Source organism: Rousettus aegyptiacus, unplaced genomic scaffold, assembly GCF_014176215.1.
Source record: "Rousettus aegyptiacus isolate mRouAeg1 unplaced genomic scaffold, mRouAeg1.p scaffold_m13_p_9, whole genome shotgun sequence".
Taxonomy (NCBI): domain Eukaryota; kingdom Metazoa; phylum Chordata; class Mammalia; order Chiroptera; family Pteropodidae; genus Rousettus; species Rousettus aegyptiacus.
Genome location: NW_023416312.1, coordinates 101,684,505 through 101,698,662, shown reverse-complemented (window position 1 = coordinate 101,698,662; position 14,158 = coordinate 101,684,505). Strand labels below are relative to the sequence as shown.

At 42.6% G+C, this 14,158-nt stretch overlaps 1 protein-coding gene and 1 pseudogene across 1 annotated transcript; both read right to left on the bottom strand.

Moving 5' to 3' along the window:
• Window positions 1-3,199: 3,199 nt before the first annotated feature.
• LOC107507230 (histone H2A-Bbd type 2/3-like) lies at window positions 3,200-3,547 on the bottom strand. Its single transcript, XM_016138263.2, has one exon. It carries the CDS (start codon window positions 3,545-3,547, stop codon window positions 3,200-3,202), a length of 348 nt encoding a protein of 115 aa, XP_015993749.2.
• A 1,838-nt stretch (window positions 3,548-5,385) lies between these two features.
• LOC118607764 lies at window positions 5,386-11,037 on the bottom strand (annotated as a pseudogene).
• Window positions 11,038-14,158: the final 3,121 nt, after the last annotated feature.

Genomic DNA, 14,158 nt, shown 5'->3' with positions numbered 1-14,158 from the left:
ATGTAAAGTACAGCATAGGAAATATAGACAACAATATTGTAATAACTTTGTATGATGCCAGATGTGTAATATCAGGATGATGATCGCTTTGTAAGTTATATAAATGTTTAATCATTATATTGTATACCTGAAACTAATATAATATTTTATGTCAACTGCAATTGAAAACTTTAAAAAAAATTTTAAATACTATTTCTCAGTTATTCAAAATGAATCATTTCAACCGATCATCTGTAGGACCAACAAAGCCTAAGTAGGTGTTATTGAACTAATTTGTGGTATTCGCTTTTACTAGAGGAATGAGGTCAGTTAGGAATTAACATTGTAGTGAAAAAAGAAAGGAATGATATGCTTCTCTGCTTGCTATAATCTCATCTACATAATATACCATGAGATAGTCTTAAAATATAATCCAAAATTCTTGTCTGTAGCCTAATTTTGTAGCATTGCAGCTGATGAAGGCAAACCAGTATCTGTAGAAGGAACATATATGCAGAGAATATCCAAGAACTCACCTCCAGTTCAAGGGTTCTATACAATTATTACTTGAGTTTGAATTGTTGTGTGTGAAAATCTTTTTTATAAAATAAAAACTAAGAAATTGTTTGTATATACATAGATTATTAGTTCTTCATTATAACATGACTAAGATTATGACGGAGACGAGTATTAACTAAAAATGTTAAATATAAGCTAGGAACTAAGGAAAAACCCCGAGTAAAAATAGCCTGTAACATTAAATTAAGTATGATCTGTGAAGGCTGGGGGCAGAGGAGAGAGACTTTGGTTGTATTGTATAATTATATAATTGTACACTTGAAACTTAAATAATTTTATTAACCAATGTCACCCCAATACATTTAATAAAAAATAGAAAAAATACATATTAGATAAAAGATCTATTTAATTTTCTGGTTACTTATATGGCTGTTAAAATGCAACATGCAAACCAAAAAGAGAGAGAGAGAGAGAGAGAGAAATATAGGAAAATCTAAGATGTGCACATATACCCTACTCAGTGAATATTCAGCAGAGAAATTGATAGTCTAAGCCTCCCTTTATAGCTATATTAATCTGATGGTCTGAAAGCCTTGAGAATGTTGCTATAAGAGGAAGCAAATTCTTGGACTTCTTAAAGAACTCTCACCATTACCTTTGGATCTTGAATCCTAGGTAGGCCTGAAAAAATACTGTTAATTAAAAAAAAATCTCAGGATCTTAATTGGGATTTTTAAGTTCCATAAATTATTATATAAGTGTATATATATTGTATGCATGTGTATGTATATGTGGATATATGTGTGTATGTGTGTGTATGTGTATGTATATATATACATATATATATAGATATATATTTAACTAGATGGAACGGGTAACGTGATATTGAGCTCCCAACTCCTAGTACATGAGCTTGTGGAAACCTTGCATATGCCAAGACTGTTGGGGAAAGGGAGGCAAAGAGTATTTTGAGCTTGAATTCCAACTAAAACTTGATCCCAACATCTTTAAAATATTGATAGGACTTATTTTCTGCTCTGGCAACAGAGCAGAATAATCTGATAATCACACTGTATACAAAAGCAGGACTCAACAATATGCTGTCCATAAAAGATGCTCTTTAACAATGCAGATGAACGTGGAGGATATTCTACTAAGTGAAATAAGCTAGCCACAGAAAGACAAATACTGCACAATCCCACTTATATAAGATATCTAAAATAGTCAAATTCATAGACTCAAAGAGTACAATCAATGGTAGTTGCCAGGGCCAAAGGGAAGGGGGCAATGGGGAGTTACTAATCAAGGGGCATAATGTTTCAGATAAGCAAGATGAATAAGTTCTAGAGATCTGCTGTTTAACACTGTACCTGTAGTCAACAATCATGTACACTAAAAAATTTATTAAGAGGATAGATGTAATTTCAAGCGATATCACAACAAATTACAATTTACAATATAGATGATCTTAAAAGATAAAGACACAGTAAGCTCAAAAGTAAGAGGACGTATAAAATACAGACACACAAACGGAAAGCATAAGAAAGCTGAAATGGTTATTTACATATTTTAAAAATTACAATCATGGTAGAGATTTTAATCACTTTACTTGTAAATCAAAAATGTGCTCAACATCTTTAGTCATTAAGTAATTGCGAATTAAAGCTACAATAAGATATCACTAATTAGGAGTTGAGAGAGGGTCACGGGGATGGGGAGCACGGCATAGGGAATGCAGTCAGCAGTACTGTAATGGCTAGGGGGAGAGCCAGAGAAGAGAAAGAGCAATTAGGGGGATCAATTTATACACTATATAAATGTCTAACCAGTATACTGTATATCTGAAACTAATAGCAAAATAAAATTTTTAAAAATTACAATTCAAAAGGGACAGCAGTACCAGAAAAGAGACTTTCCTGGCTTTCATGGAGCCGTTCCATGTCCTGAATGTGTCGGTGGATACTTACATCTATACGTGTCTTAAAATCATAGAGCGGCGATCGAAAAGAGACCCGTCGTCCCACGTGACCTTCATTCCGATGCCGCGTCTTTCTTGCTTGTCCCTGCCCCCATCGCTCCTCAACCTTCCGGTCAAAGCTGCGGCCCCCCATTTTAGCCCATGCCAGCCGCTCTGTCCACCCCTCCAGCCCACCGGGCCCCGGTTGCCGCTGCACGTTCACCCGATCTCGACGGTGCGGTCACGGACTTGCCCTCCACCCCAATGAGCACCATCCTTCTGGGGACTTTGCCGGGCTCTGAACTGCTCAGAGGCAAAGGGGGCGTCTTCCGTAACCTGGCCTCACCCCCGCCCAGCCAGCCTCTCCCACCCAGGGCCACCCCCTGCACTGTCACCATGAGAGACCGTTGCTCTCTGTCATCCCCGACTCCAACACCCCCACCTCCGCCCCGTCGCCGGCTCGCAGCCCCGTCACCGCCGCCATCCCTCCTCCGCCACACAGCCCTGCCACCCCCATCCTCCTCCGCCACACAGCCCTGCCACCCCCATCCCTCCGGCGAATTAGGTCCCACAACCGCCTCCCGCGCAAAGTCACTGAGGCACACGCATGGCTTTCTTTAAAGACTTGGTCAAATTTTAATGACTCTGTCAAAGGCATCAGACAGGTCTAGGCTGCCCGGGCTGCGAGCGGGCTTGGAGCCCTAGGGCCGAGGCAGCCCGGGGGGCACAGGGCATGTTGGACAGCTACTCCCAGGGGGGCGCCACCTGGGAAATGATCGTGGAGCGGAAGAAGTCGCAGAGCAGCGAGTTGTTGTAGACCGCCATGTCGAGCAGCTTGGGGGTGATGAACCTGCGGCCCATCTTCTTGGCCTCGTCGCCCGCCAGCTCCAGGACCTTGGCCGTCATGTACTGGATGATGGCTGCCAGGTAGACCGGTGCGGACCAGTTGAGGCGCTGGGCGTAGCGGCCCTCGAGCAGGAGACGCTCCATGTGGCTCACGGAGAAGGACAGCTCAGCTCTGGCGCTGCGGGAGCGGGTCCGGCTCCGTCTGCGGCGACTGGACGACCCTCCCTGGCTCCTTGGTCCCGGCATTCTGGGCGCTGGCTGCGGTGTCTCCGACCGGTCAAGCTCTGCGGCGCGGTGCGATGCGGCGCTGTCCGAAGCGGCGCTGTCCGAAGTGGCGCTGTCCGATGCCGTCTGGGGTGGCGCGGTGCGGTGCGGTGCGGTGCGGTGCGACGCGTCTGCTGCTCCCCAGCGTCTGATGTAGCCGGTGTTCGCGCCCCTACCCTATATCCCCCCGACCACAGACCCGTCCCTATTGGTCGAGGCACACGCAGCGCGACGCATGGCCTGCGCTGTATGGTTAAGTCACTGCTTTCCCCCGCGGCACCCCCCCGCGTCCCCCGCGGCACCCCCCTCCTTCCCCCGCTCCCCCCCCCTCCAGCCCGTGTGAGCAAAGAAATGGCTCCGCCAGCAGCCTGCTCACCCTGCGCCCCGGCCCGGCTCCGGAGGTACGCGCGCTGCCCCCTACCCGGGTTCGGACGGAAAGAGCCACGACCGCGTCGGATCCAGCGGGCCCACTCGCGCACGGCTGGCGTTGGACGGCCGCCACAGCTCTCTCGGCCCACAAGCGGGCGACACCACAGGAAAGAAGTCCCGGTACCCGCGGGCGGCCGGGGTCCCCTCCTCTCCCGCCAAAGCTCCCTCCCCTCCCCCAGCCGTAGACCCGGGCAGCCGCTGAGCCGCTTGCGGTCCGCAGACGTTTGCCTCTGTGGAGCTTCCTAGAGGCAGAACCACGCGGGAGATCGCTGGCCTCTGGGGTCTGCGCGCTTCCACTCGGCATAAGGCTCTCACTATGGTGCGTCTGCGGGTAGCGCGGATCAGCACTTCATTCCTTTTCCTGGCTAAATAGTATTCTAGCGTACGACTAGACGACATGTGGTGCTTCCTTTCCTCGGTTGATGGACGTTCGGGTTCTGTCCGCCTTTTGGCTGCTGTGCATAGCGCTGCAGTGAACGGTCCTGTGACGAGTTCTGTTTCCACGTCTGTTTTCAGTTGTGTCGCGTGTGGATCTAGCAGTGGCATTGCCAGGTCAACCGATTTCCACAGTGGCGGGTCCCTTTTTGCATTCCCAGCAGCGGTGTACGGGAATCCCAATTTCGCCGACCTTCGCTAAAACTTGTTCTTTTCCTTTTGTTCTGTGTTGCTTATACTAGCCATCCCGCTGGGTGCGAAGCGGTATCTCACGGCGATTTTGATTTACGTTTCCCTAATGGCTAATGAGGCTGGGCATCTTTTCACATGCCTCTTGGCCGTCCGAACATCTGTTTTGGAGGCTTGTCCGTTCAAGCCCTTTGCCCTTCTTTTCGTCAAACCGGGTTGCTTGTCTTTCCGTCATTGGGTTGTAAGAGTTCTTTATGCTTTCTGGAAAAGACAGCATTATCAGATTTATGAATCTGTGGTCTGCAGATGTTTCTCCATCCTGTGGGCTGTCCTTTCACTTTCTCCACAGAGGCCTTCGATGCACAAAAGTATTTCACTTGGAGGGCATAGTTGTTTTCCTCCTTTGCCTTTTGTGGCTGCGCTTTTGCTCTCATATTTTGTAAGTGCCGCCTAAGCCAAGGTTGTGGGGATTTGCACCTAAGTTTTATCTCAAGCGTTTTATAGCAACGGTCCTGAATATTTTCGTCTGTGATCTGTGTTAGAGTGACTATTTGTACATGGCGTGAGACTGGGGTCCATATTCATTTTTCTGTCTGTGGATATCCAGCTGTAGCAGCACCATTTGTTGAAGAGATTGTTCATGCATCCATAGAATGGTGTCGGCTCCCTTCTTGAAAATCAGCTATTTATAGATACATGGGTTAATTTCTGACTAACTTCTAAAACCGTAGCCTGGATGTCTATCATTATACCAGTACCACACTTTTTTAGGATTGCCGTAGCTTTGCAGTAAGTTTGGCAACTGGGAAGTGTGAGTCCTCCGACTTTGTTCTTCTTTTCAATATCGTTTTGACTTCTCTGCGCCCCTTGTATTTCCGTGTGAATTTTAGGATCAGCTTGTCAATTCTTGCAAAGAAGCCAGGTTCGATTGTAACGGGTATGGCATTGAAGCTGTACGTTGCCTGGGTATTACGGCCCAGTAAAGTTCAATCCACTGGCACGAGGTGCCTTTCTGTTTATTTTTGTCCTTTAATTTCCTTCAGCAATGTTGTGTAGTATTCGGAGTACAGGTCTTGCACATCTTTTGTTGAATTTATCCCTCAGTATTTTATTCTTTTCAACGATCCTGATAAAGGAACTATTTCCTCCTCATCCTTGAGTTGTTCATTGATAGTGTATAAAATAGAACCAGTTGCTGCATTTTGAGCTGGGATCCTACGACTTTGCTGAGCTCATTTGTTGCATGTTCAGGTCGGTTGTTGTGGGGTTTTTTGGCATGTGTGTGTTCTACCGTGATATAGATATAGATAGATAAATATAGGTATAGATATATTTATAGATCTAGGTATAGATTGATGTAGATATATGGAGATCATCTATAAAGAGAGATAGTTTGTTTGACTTGCTTCTTTTTAATCAGGATGCCTTTTATTTATTCGCCCTGACTAGAAGTTTGAGTATAGCGTTCTTTGAGCTGTAGGAGTTCTTTATGCTTTCCGGAAAAGACACCATTATCAGATTTATGAATCTGTGGTCTGCAGATGTTTCTCCATCCTGTGGGCTGTCCTTTCACTTTCTCCACAGAGGCCTTCGATGCACAAAAGTCTTTCACTTGGAGGGCATAGTTGTTTTTCTCCTTTGCCTTTTGTGGCTGTGCTTTTGCTCTCATATTTTGTAAGTGCCGCCTAAGCCAAGGTTGTGGGGATTTGCACCCAAGTTTTATTCCAAGATATCCTTGTGCTAGGGGGAGAGCACCCAGTGTTTCACCGTTATGAATGATGTTATCTGTGGGCTTTTCGTAGATGCTCTTTATCTGGCTGAGGAAGACCCCTTCTATTCCTCTTCTGTTGAATTTATTTTCACAAAAGGGTGTTGGCTTTTGTCGAATGCTTCCCTTCCCTCTCTACATCCATGAGATGCCCATGAGGTCCCCCACCTCCTGCGTTCTGTTCATGTGGTGTATTGCATGAATTATCATATGTTAAACCAACCTTACATTCATCAGACTTTCTGCTTGAGGACAAGGGTGTGTGCATGTGTGTTCATGTGTGTGCATGTGCATGTTAAGGGATCTGTAGCATGATTAGAGGCTAAGGAATTTGGAGGAACCTGCAATGAGTTCATTATGTATGGCTGTAGAGTAGGGTGCCAATGTGGGAGCGGTGGTTGATATGGCTGGGGAAGAGGCAGGCAGCAGCCAGGACACAGAAGATCTAGTATGCTATGCTCAGGTTTTGGAATACCTTGTAGGTTGGTTGCTCTTTGATTTATTGATGATAAACAATCTGACTGGTGTGGGGCGTAACTCATTGTGGTTTTAATTTGCATTTCTCTGATGATTAGCAAGCCCAATGTGGTTATTAAGCTCAGGGATGAAATGACCTGATTGGTTTCCAGAAAAATAATTTGGCAGCTCTGTGAGAACAGAATAGAGAGGATTGAGAGTGGAGTTAGAAAGCTGCTGAAGACATGACTGTATGTTGAACTTTGTGAGTAACTATCAAACTGCCAGCCTACTCTGAGGGTTATGGCTTATTCCTCCAACTCTCCCTAAATATCTTTTTTTTTAATTCTGTATTATTATTAGTTTCAAGTATATAGTACATTGGTTAGACATTTATATAGTTTGTAAAATGATCCCCCTGATTCCTCTCCACCTAGCATTACCTTACTGCTGACTGCATTCCCTGTGCCGTGCTCCCCATCCCCGTGACCATCTATCAACTACTGATTTGTACTTCTTTAACCCTTCGCCTCATTCTCCCAGCCCCCCAACACCCCTTCCCCTCTGTCTGTCTCCATATTGTCCTCTATACTTGTGAGTCTGTGTTTGATTGGTTTGTTCTTTTTATTCTTTAGATTCCTCATATAAGTGAAATCATAGGGTGTTTATCTTTTCTGACTTATTTCACTCAGCATCATAACCTCTAGATCCATACATGTCATTACAAATGGTAAGATTTCATTTTTTTAATGGCTGAGTAATAGTCCATTGTATATATGAACCACAACTTCTTTATCCAATCATCTGTTGATGGGTGTTTATGCTGCTTCCATATCTTTGCTATTTAAATTGTGCTGCAATGGACATAGAAATCTTTACAAATTATTGTTTTCATTTTCTTTGGATAAATACCCAGAAGTGCGAATTCTGGGTCAAAATGTATATCCATTTTTAATTTGTTTTTAGAAATATCCAGACTGTTTTCCATAGCAGCTGTACCAATTTGCAATCCCACCAATAGCATATGAGAATTTCCTTTTCTCCACATCTTCGCCAACACTTGTTGTTTGATTTATTGATGGCCATTCTGACAGGAGTGGGATGATGTCTCATTGTGGTTTTAAGTTGCATTTCTCTGATGATTAGTGATTTTGAGTACGTTTTCATATGTCTATTGGCCATCTGTATTTCTTCTTTGGAGAAATATCTTCAGGTCTTCTGGCCATTTTTTAATTGGATTGTTTGTTTTTTTGTTGTTGAGTTATATGAGTTCTTTATGTATTTTGGATATTAACCTCTTATCAGATGTATCATAAGGGACATATGCTTTTGATGGAACTGCCAATGAAGTAGTAAACATGGCCAGAAGACACCAGTTTTCTGAGAACTTTTTTTTTTATTTTTGTCATCGGTTATTTTCACTTGTTTTCTTCGGCAAGTTCCTTTTTTTTTTTTGGTGGGGAGGATTCATTTTCCTTTTCCATTTTCTCTCTACCTAGACTTGTTGAAAATGTAGGAGCCAATGTTTTCCAATGCTCCCAATGCCAGATATGTATGCAAGTGTGTATGCCACATGCACACACATGCCATGCACACACATGTGCATACACACATACATGCTCCTGACATCTTGAGGAACTTTTAAAAGGAATTTAAAAGTTGAAGACTTTTACTGTTATTATTATTTTATATATGAAATATAACATTTTCGACACCTGGAGTTGCTCTAACCACAACATTTCCATCACTAGAAAGGAGTAGGCAGTCTAGGGTTGGCAGGGACCCACAAAATCACTTATCTTCTGCCATATGTATTAGGCCTAACATATTTACAAAATAAAAGAGGCAGCTTTGGTGAGAGAAAAAATCCTGGACTCAGATTTAAAAGACCTGGGTTATAGGACTGGTTCTGTCACTTGCTAAGTCGGTTTCCTCATCTCGAAAATGGGGCAGTAATACTGCTTCATATTAATATGACCTCTGCTGCAAAAGACTGGTTTAGGTACCCTAGTTCTGAGCTCCCACAGACTGCTTATGCTCCCCTGGTATTACAAGTGTCTGTTAAAGTCTGTCTCCCATGGTTGACAGCAGTGGCCTTGAGGGCAGAAATTGTAGTTGTCTCACAGTTACTGTGTATTGCAGAGTAGTCGATGAATGAAGAACATAGGAGAATCAGTTTTGTCTGTCCCTTAAGCAGTTACATTTCTAAAAGAATAATTCCTGTTTTACAATTATCAGTAGGCTGCCAGGGCAGTACAAATCTATTTTTATTGTATATAAATTTGACGTATAGACATTCCAAATTGATAGAAGCTTGTTCATTCATTCCCCATGTTACCTAACAACTAGTTTTGGAAACCTGTTAGATTCTCATAGCAGAGTATTTCAGTAAATTTTTCTCCCCTGCTTGTTCAGTTCATACCGTGTTCCTGGGACATGTATTTCCTCAATAACCAGCCTTTACCTGTGTGCACCACCACTTTAAAGACTTGTTAAAAGATGTCTTCATGTGCACAGACTCCTACGCTTCTCACAGCAACCCCATGAGATAGGCAGAGAAGGTATCATTGTACCAGTTGACAAATGAAGAAACCAATGTTCAGAGACATTGACTGAGTCACCACATATCATACCAAAAGCAAGTTGGTGTCAGAACTGGGCCTAGAATGAAACCAAGTTTTCATTTCCCAGTCTGGTGTTTTTTACGCAATCCATTAGTTTAGCACAGTTGCATTTTGTGATGGTGCTTCAATGACATTTTTGTATCTCATCCTATTCCTGTTTTCCAACTGCTCCTCCCACTACTGACCTTGGCATACTCTGTGTTTAACCAGGACCTTTCTTTCTCTCTTTTCCCTGAACATGCTGTCTTGCAATTTCCTGCTTCTGGATCTTTGCATTTGTTTCCACCTCTTGGTGGGCACCCACAACCCCACCCCCAACATCACACATTGAAGCCATTGCAGATCAGCCCTGCTGGATGAGATTTCTCTGCCCTTGAACCCACAAAGCAGTCTATGCATTGTTCTATAGGCATTTTCATACCACCTTAATTCCCTTTACTCTTAATTCCTTTGTTCTGTGCTCAGTTGTTTATTTGTTTTACTGTAGAGAATTGTTGATTTATTTAATGTGATTGCTACTCGTGGTTATGCCATTATATGCAGGAAGTGGGCATTGGTATGTGATGGCAACCTATATTTTTTGCCTACAAAACTAATCTATGGATGAAACACTAACTCTAAGAAATATAGTACAATTTTGTAGATTTCTAGGCATCCCTATACAAGTGTATGCTATGCAGAAATATGGGTATCACTACTACATTTTACATAAAAATGAAGTATTAAGAAATTTTGGAAAGTAGTAAATTCACCTGGCCCTCAAAATATAAGTATTTAATTGTTAGAAAGCCGTAGTAAATGGCTTGTAAAATATAATTTTATTTTATATTACTGTGCTGTTACATAGGTTATAAAATTTTCACAAGGCTTTTTTGGGACTACAGTCAATGATAAACAATAAACAACAGTGGTCCTACTCTGTAAATAACAATCACTAGACAAAGTAGACACCCTCTTATATGTGCACAAATGTACCTGCCGACATTTTTGCTTTGCTAGTTCTTGTCTGAGATATTCATACACTTGTGAAAAGAGATTTTCTTCAGATTTTACGCCATCTAGGTAAACAATTTCCCATATGATGTCCTCCATTTCTCCTCTGTGCTTTAGATACATGGGCCACATGTGGCCATCAAAGTAGTCTAGGAGACTGAGGGCTTGCAGACCCTCATACTACTACTACTACTCCTCTTAGGTTCTTCATATGGAATGATCAGAAAGTAGCTTCTATTCTATATAGTATCAAGGGGCTTGTAATTAAAGAAAAGGGAACCTTGGATGATTAATATGGGAATTTCCTCAGTGTTTCCCCAGTCTGTTGATATTGGAGAGTGTCTTGGGCTTTCTTTCTATCCAGCAAGAAATGGTGGACATCATTATTTTTCATGGTAAGTGCTTCAAGCACCTCATGCTGCATAAATCCATTTTTATCTGTCTATCTCAGACTCCAGTTTAAAGAAATCATCCTGAAGTATGACAATGCAGTTTGGGAGGTGTTTCTGCAAATTTTTAGTCAGTGTTGTCTTCCCACCATTTGTCACATCACCGATTCTAATGACAAACATTTTCATAATTAGCTTTGAAAATCATGACTTCGTAAAATGTCTTGTATCCAGGCTCCTCCTAGAGTGTGTGTGTGTGGAGGGGAGAGTTCGGGTGGAAGAGCCTAGTAGAGAGAGGACTGTTTCTTGACATCTTCTCAGTTTATCCAGAATATTCCAAATTCAGTGCAATTGATTAAGGTTTGGTTCCACTTTCACTAACAAACCGGGAGCCAGTTCAAGCACTCCCAAGCAAAGATGCTGATGCATAGCCAAGTGCTCTCCTGTTACTAACCCACTGAAACACTACAGCTCAGTACCACTAACCTAACCAAGACACCCACAGCCCCTTCCCCAGCACCCCTGCTTGAGTCAGAGGCGGCCCTAGTGGAAGTCGCCAAATCGGTTCCACCCAGGCCAGATGCTGTGCCCAGCTCAAGGTGCCCTTGGGAGGGACAGGGCTGGACTCTGGTAAGCAGCCCCCATGCTCTCCTGCAGGGTCTGCCCCTTTTGAGTGGAGGGGGAGGGGCACACAGCCAGGCAGCCTGCAACGGGAGCTGGAGGTGTCCTGGCTTAGTTCTGAGTGGTTTTGCCTCCACTGTGGTCAGTTTTTACAGCCCTTATTGTCCTGTGTTGTCATAGATTAGCTTTCACCTCATGATTGTAAGCTCCTGGGGGTCTGAAATATTGTTTGATTCATCTTCTTGTGTTCAATGGCATGGGATACAGACATTGATCCAAAAAATGTTGGATGAATGAATAGATGGATGAGTGAATGCTAACTAACAGAATGCCTTGGATTTACCAGTTGCCAAACAATAATGGATTGAATTGTCTTCACCCAAATCTCATTTCTTCTCATCCTATGCCAGTGGAGGCTAAAGTTGTTCTTCATTCTGCCTCAAGCTATTATTCCCACTCATGCTCTAGATTCCATCCCATCCTGCCTCTCCAGGTGCCTAATTTTATCGATTACCTCCTCTCTCCAGAATCTCTAGTTGTCCCTCTTCTTTGACTGGTCCCTTTTCCCGCAGTAACAAACATGCTCAGTTCTCTCTTCTCATTCTAAAAATAAACATCTTCAACTGGATGTATCTTCTCCTATTCCTTTTCCTCCATCTTATAGTATAAAGGTATGAGCTTCACTGTAGAGTTATCCAGCTGGACTGTTTTGAGGGACACTTCATTGTCAATATCCTTAGATATTTTTCTCTTGGGTTGGACAGATGGCTCACAAAAGACTCTTGCAGCTGCCAGAGTTTTAGGGACAGGTGGAATCAGAGAAGCCTGGGGGTTTATAGCTTTCAAGATACATACCTCCATTTAACCCCTCTGTTTTCAATATGATGCTCCAGTCTTCCACTGGGTTTGTGAACCCTCTCCTTTACCCTCTCCAGGGAACAATTCTCCAGATCTATCAAGTCAGGGAAAGGCCAGCCCTTCAGTGCAGTCAGGCATCAGCTGCAGGAGGGGATTTGGAAATGAATCTACTTCTTAAACAGTTTTTAAACAACCCTCATTATTTTGGCATGCATCCCCTTCACCTCCACCTCCAGAATTACATTTTTCAGACTTGGAAGATTTTTCCGGGGGCAGGGGGCAGCAGGACAGTGGCAAATCAAGATGGTTTTTGGCTTTTCCTGCTTAGGGCTTAGGATTCCTAGTTTGTGGCCTTCTTGGGTCTGCTAAGTCAATTACTACTCATGCGTCTGCTTTTCAGTATTCAATATTTACTTGTTGCCTCCTTTCCTGCTTTTTTAATCTTTCTAAATATCATTTTATAATAATTTAAGTAGGATTTTGTGAGGTAGTAAAATCAGATGTGGAAATATGTGTTCCACCTTAACTAAACATCATGACGGGAATGGGGGTTTGCCTGCTTGCCTCATTCACCCTGTGCACCTTTGTTACCAAGACACTCTCTCTAAAATACTCCAGATGCAAGTAAAATACTGCAGACTGAGATTGTCTCATCATTCTCTGATCCATTCTGTGACCATTCTGCCCTTTCAGCTCTCAGCCTCCCAACTGTAAACTCCAAACCAACTTCCCATTCATAAACCCTCAGGCCACGCTTGAAGTTCAGATGCCTTGCCAGTATGTCATTTGAAATTGACGGTGTGCGTAGTATGCGGCCCACCAGATAGTGAGTCTCCAGGAATCATCTGGGATCCATTCTTTATTCAGATAGCAGCATTGCAAATGTGTTTAGTGCAAGGTCGTGTTACAGGGAGGGGAACGAGGTGACCAACGCAAGTGTGTCAAGTGTGCATTGGAATTCACATTTCCTATTCTATTCTGAGCTACCCATAACCCATGTGACCACTTTTATTTGTAGTAGGTAGGGATCTTTCTGCAACTCTTACTTACCTCAAATATGTAAAATCATCATGGTTCTTTGGCGGGATGTGATCATGTATATGCAAGACAGTGTCATTCCCCAAAAGCAGGGTGGCATTCCATTTTAAAACATTAAATTTCCAAGGCTTTTTCATCCAAGTGTTATATGCAAACTGACTTAGCTCTTTTTTAAATTCAATTTTATTTACTTATTTATTTTTACAATTTCAAGAGTGATAACAAGAACCCTTCAGAGTAAAATCTCATTCTCTATCATTCGGCTTTGGGAAAATGCAGCCTTTAGTACAGTATACAACTTCAGCCTAAAGGATGCATGCTTTTTTGTGATCTAAATGATAGAGAATTCGAAATAACAGTCATGAAAAAATTCAATGAGATACAAGTAAACTCAGAAAGGCAGTTCAGTGAGTTCAAGAATAAGAATTCTCAAGGCAACAAGAGAAAAATGACAGTAACATACAAAAAAAATTCAGGTTGGCATCATATTTCTCAGTAGAAACCTGATGGACAAGAAGAGAGTAGAATGATATATTTAAAATATTAAAAGGAAGAAAACACTGACCAAGAATAATATGTACAGTAAAGTTATCCTTTAGATATGAAGTATAAAGGCTTTTTCAGACAAACAAAAGCTGAGAGAATTTACTACCACAAGACCTGCATTAAAAGAAATGTTGAAAGGGGTTCTTCTACCAGAAACAAAATTACAAAGTACACAAAACTTTGAATAAGGTGACAGACAGGCAGAAGCATTTAATTATAACATAATGAAATTTAAAAAACAATGAGT

Bases quoted from the DNA above. Each gene is read 5' to 3' on its own strand.
- LOC107507230 (XM_016138263.2), bottom strand. From the start codon at position 3,547: ATGCCGGGACCAAGGAGCCAGGGAGGGTCGTCCAGTCGCCGCAGACGG.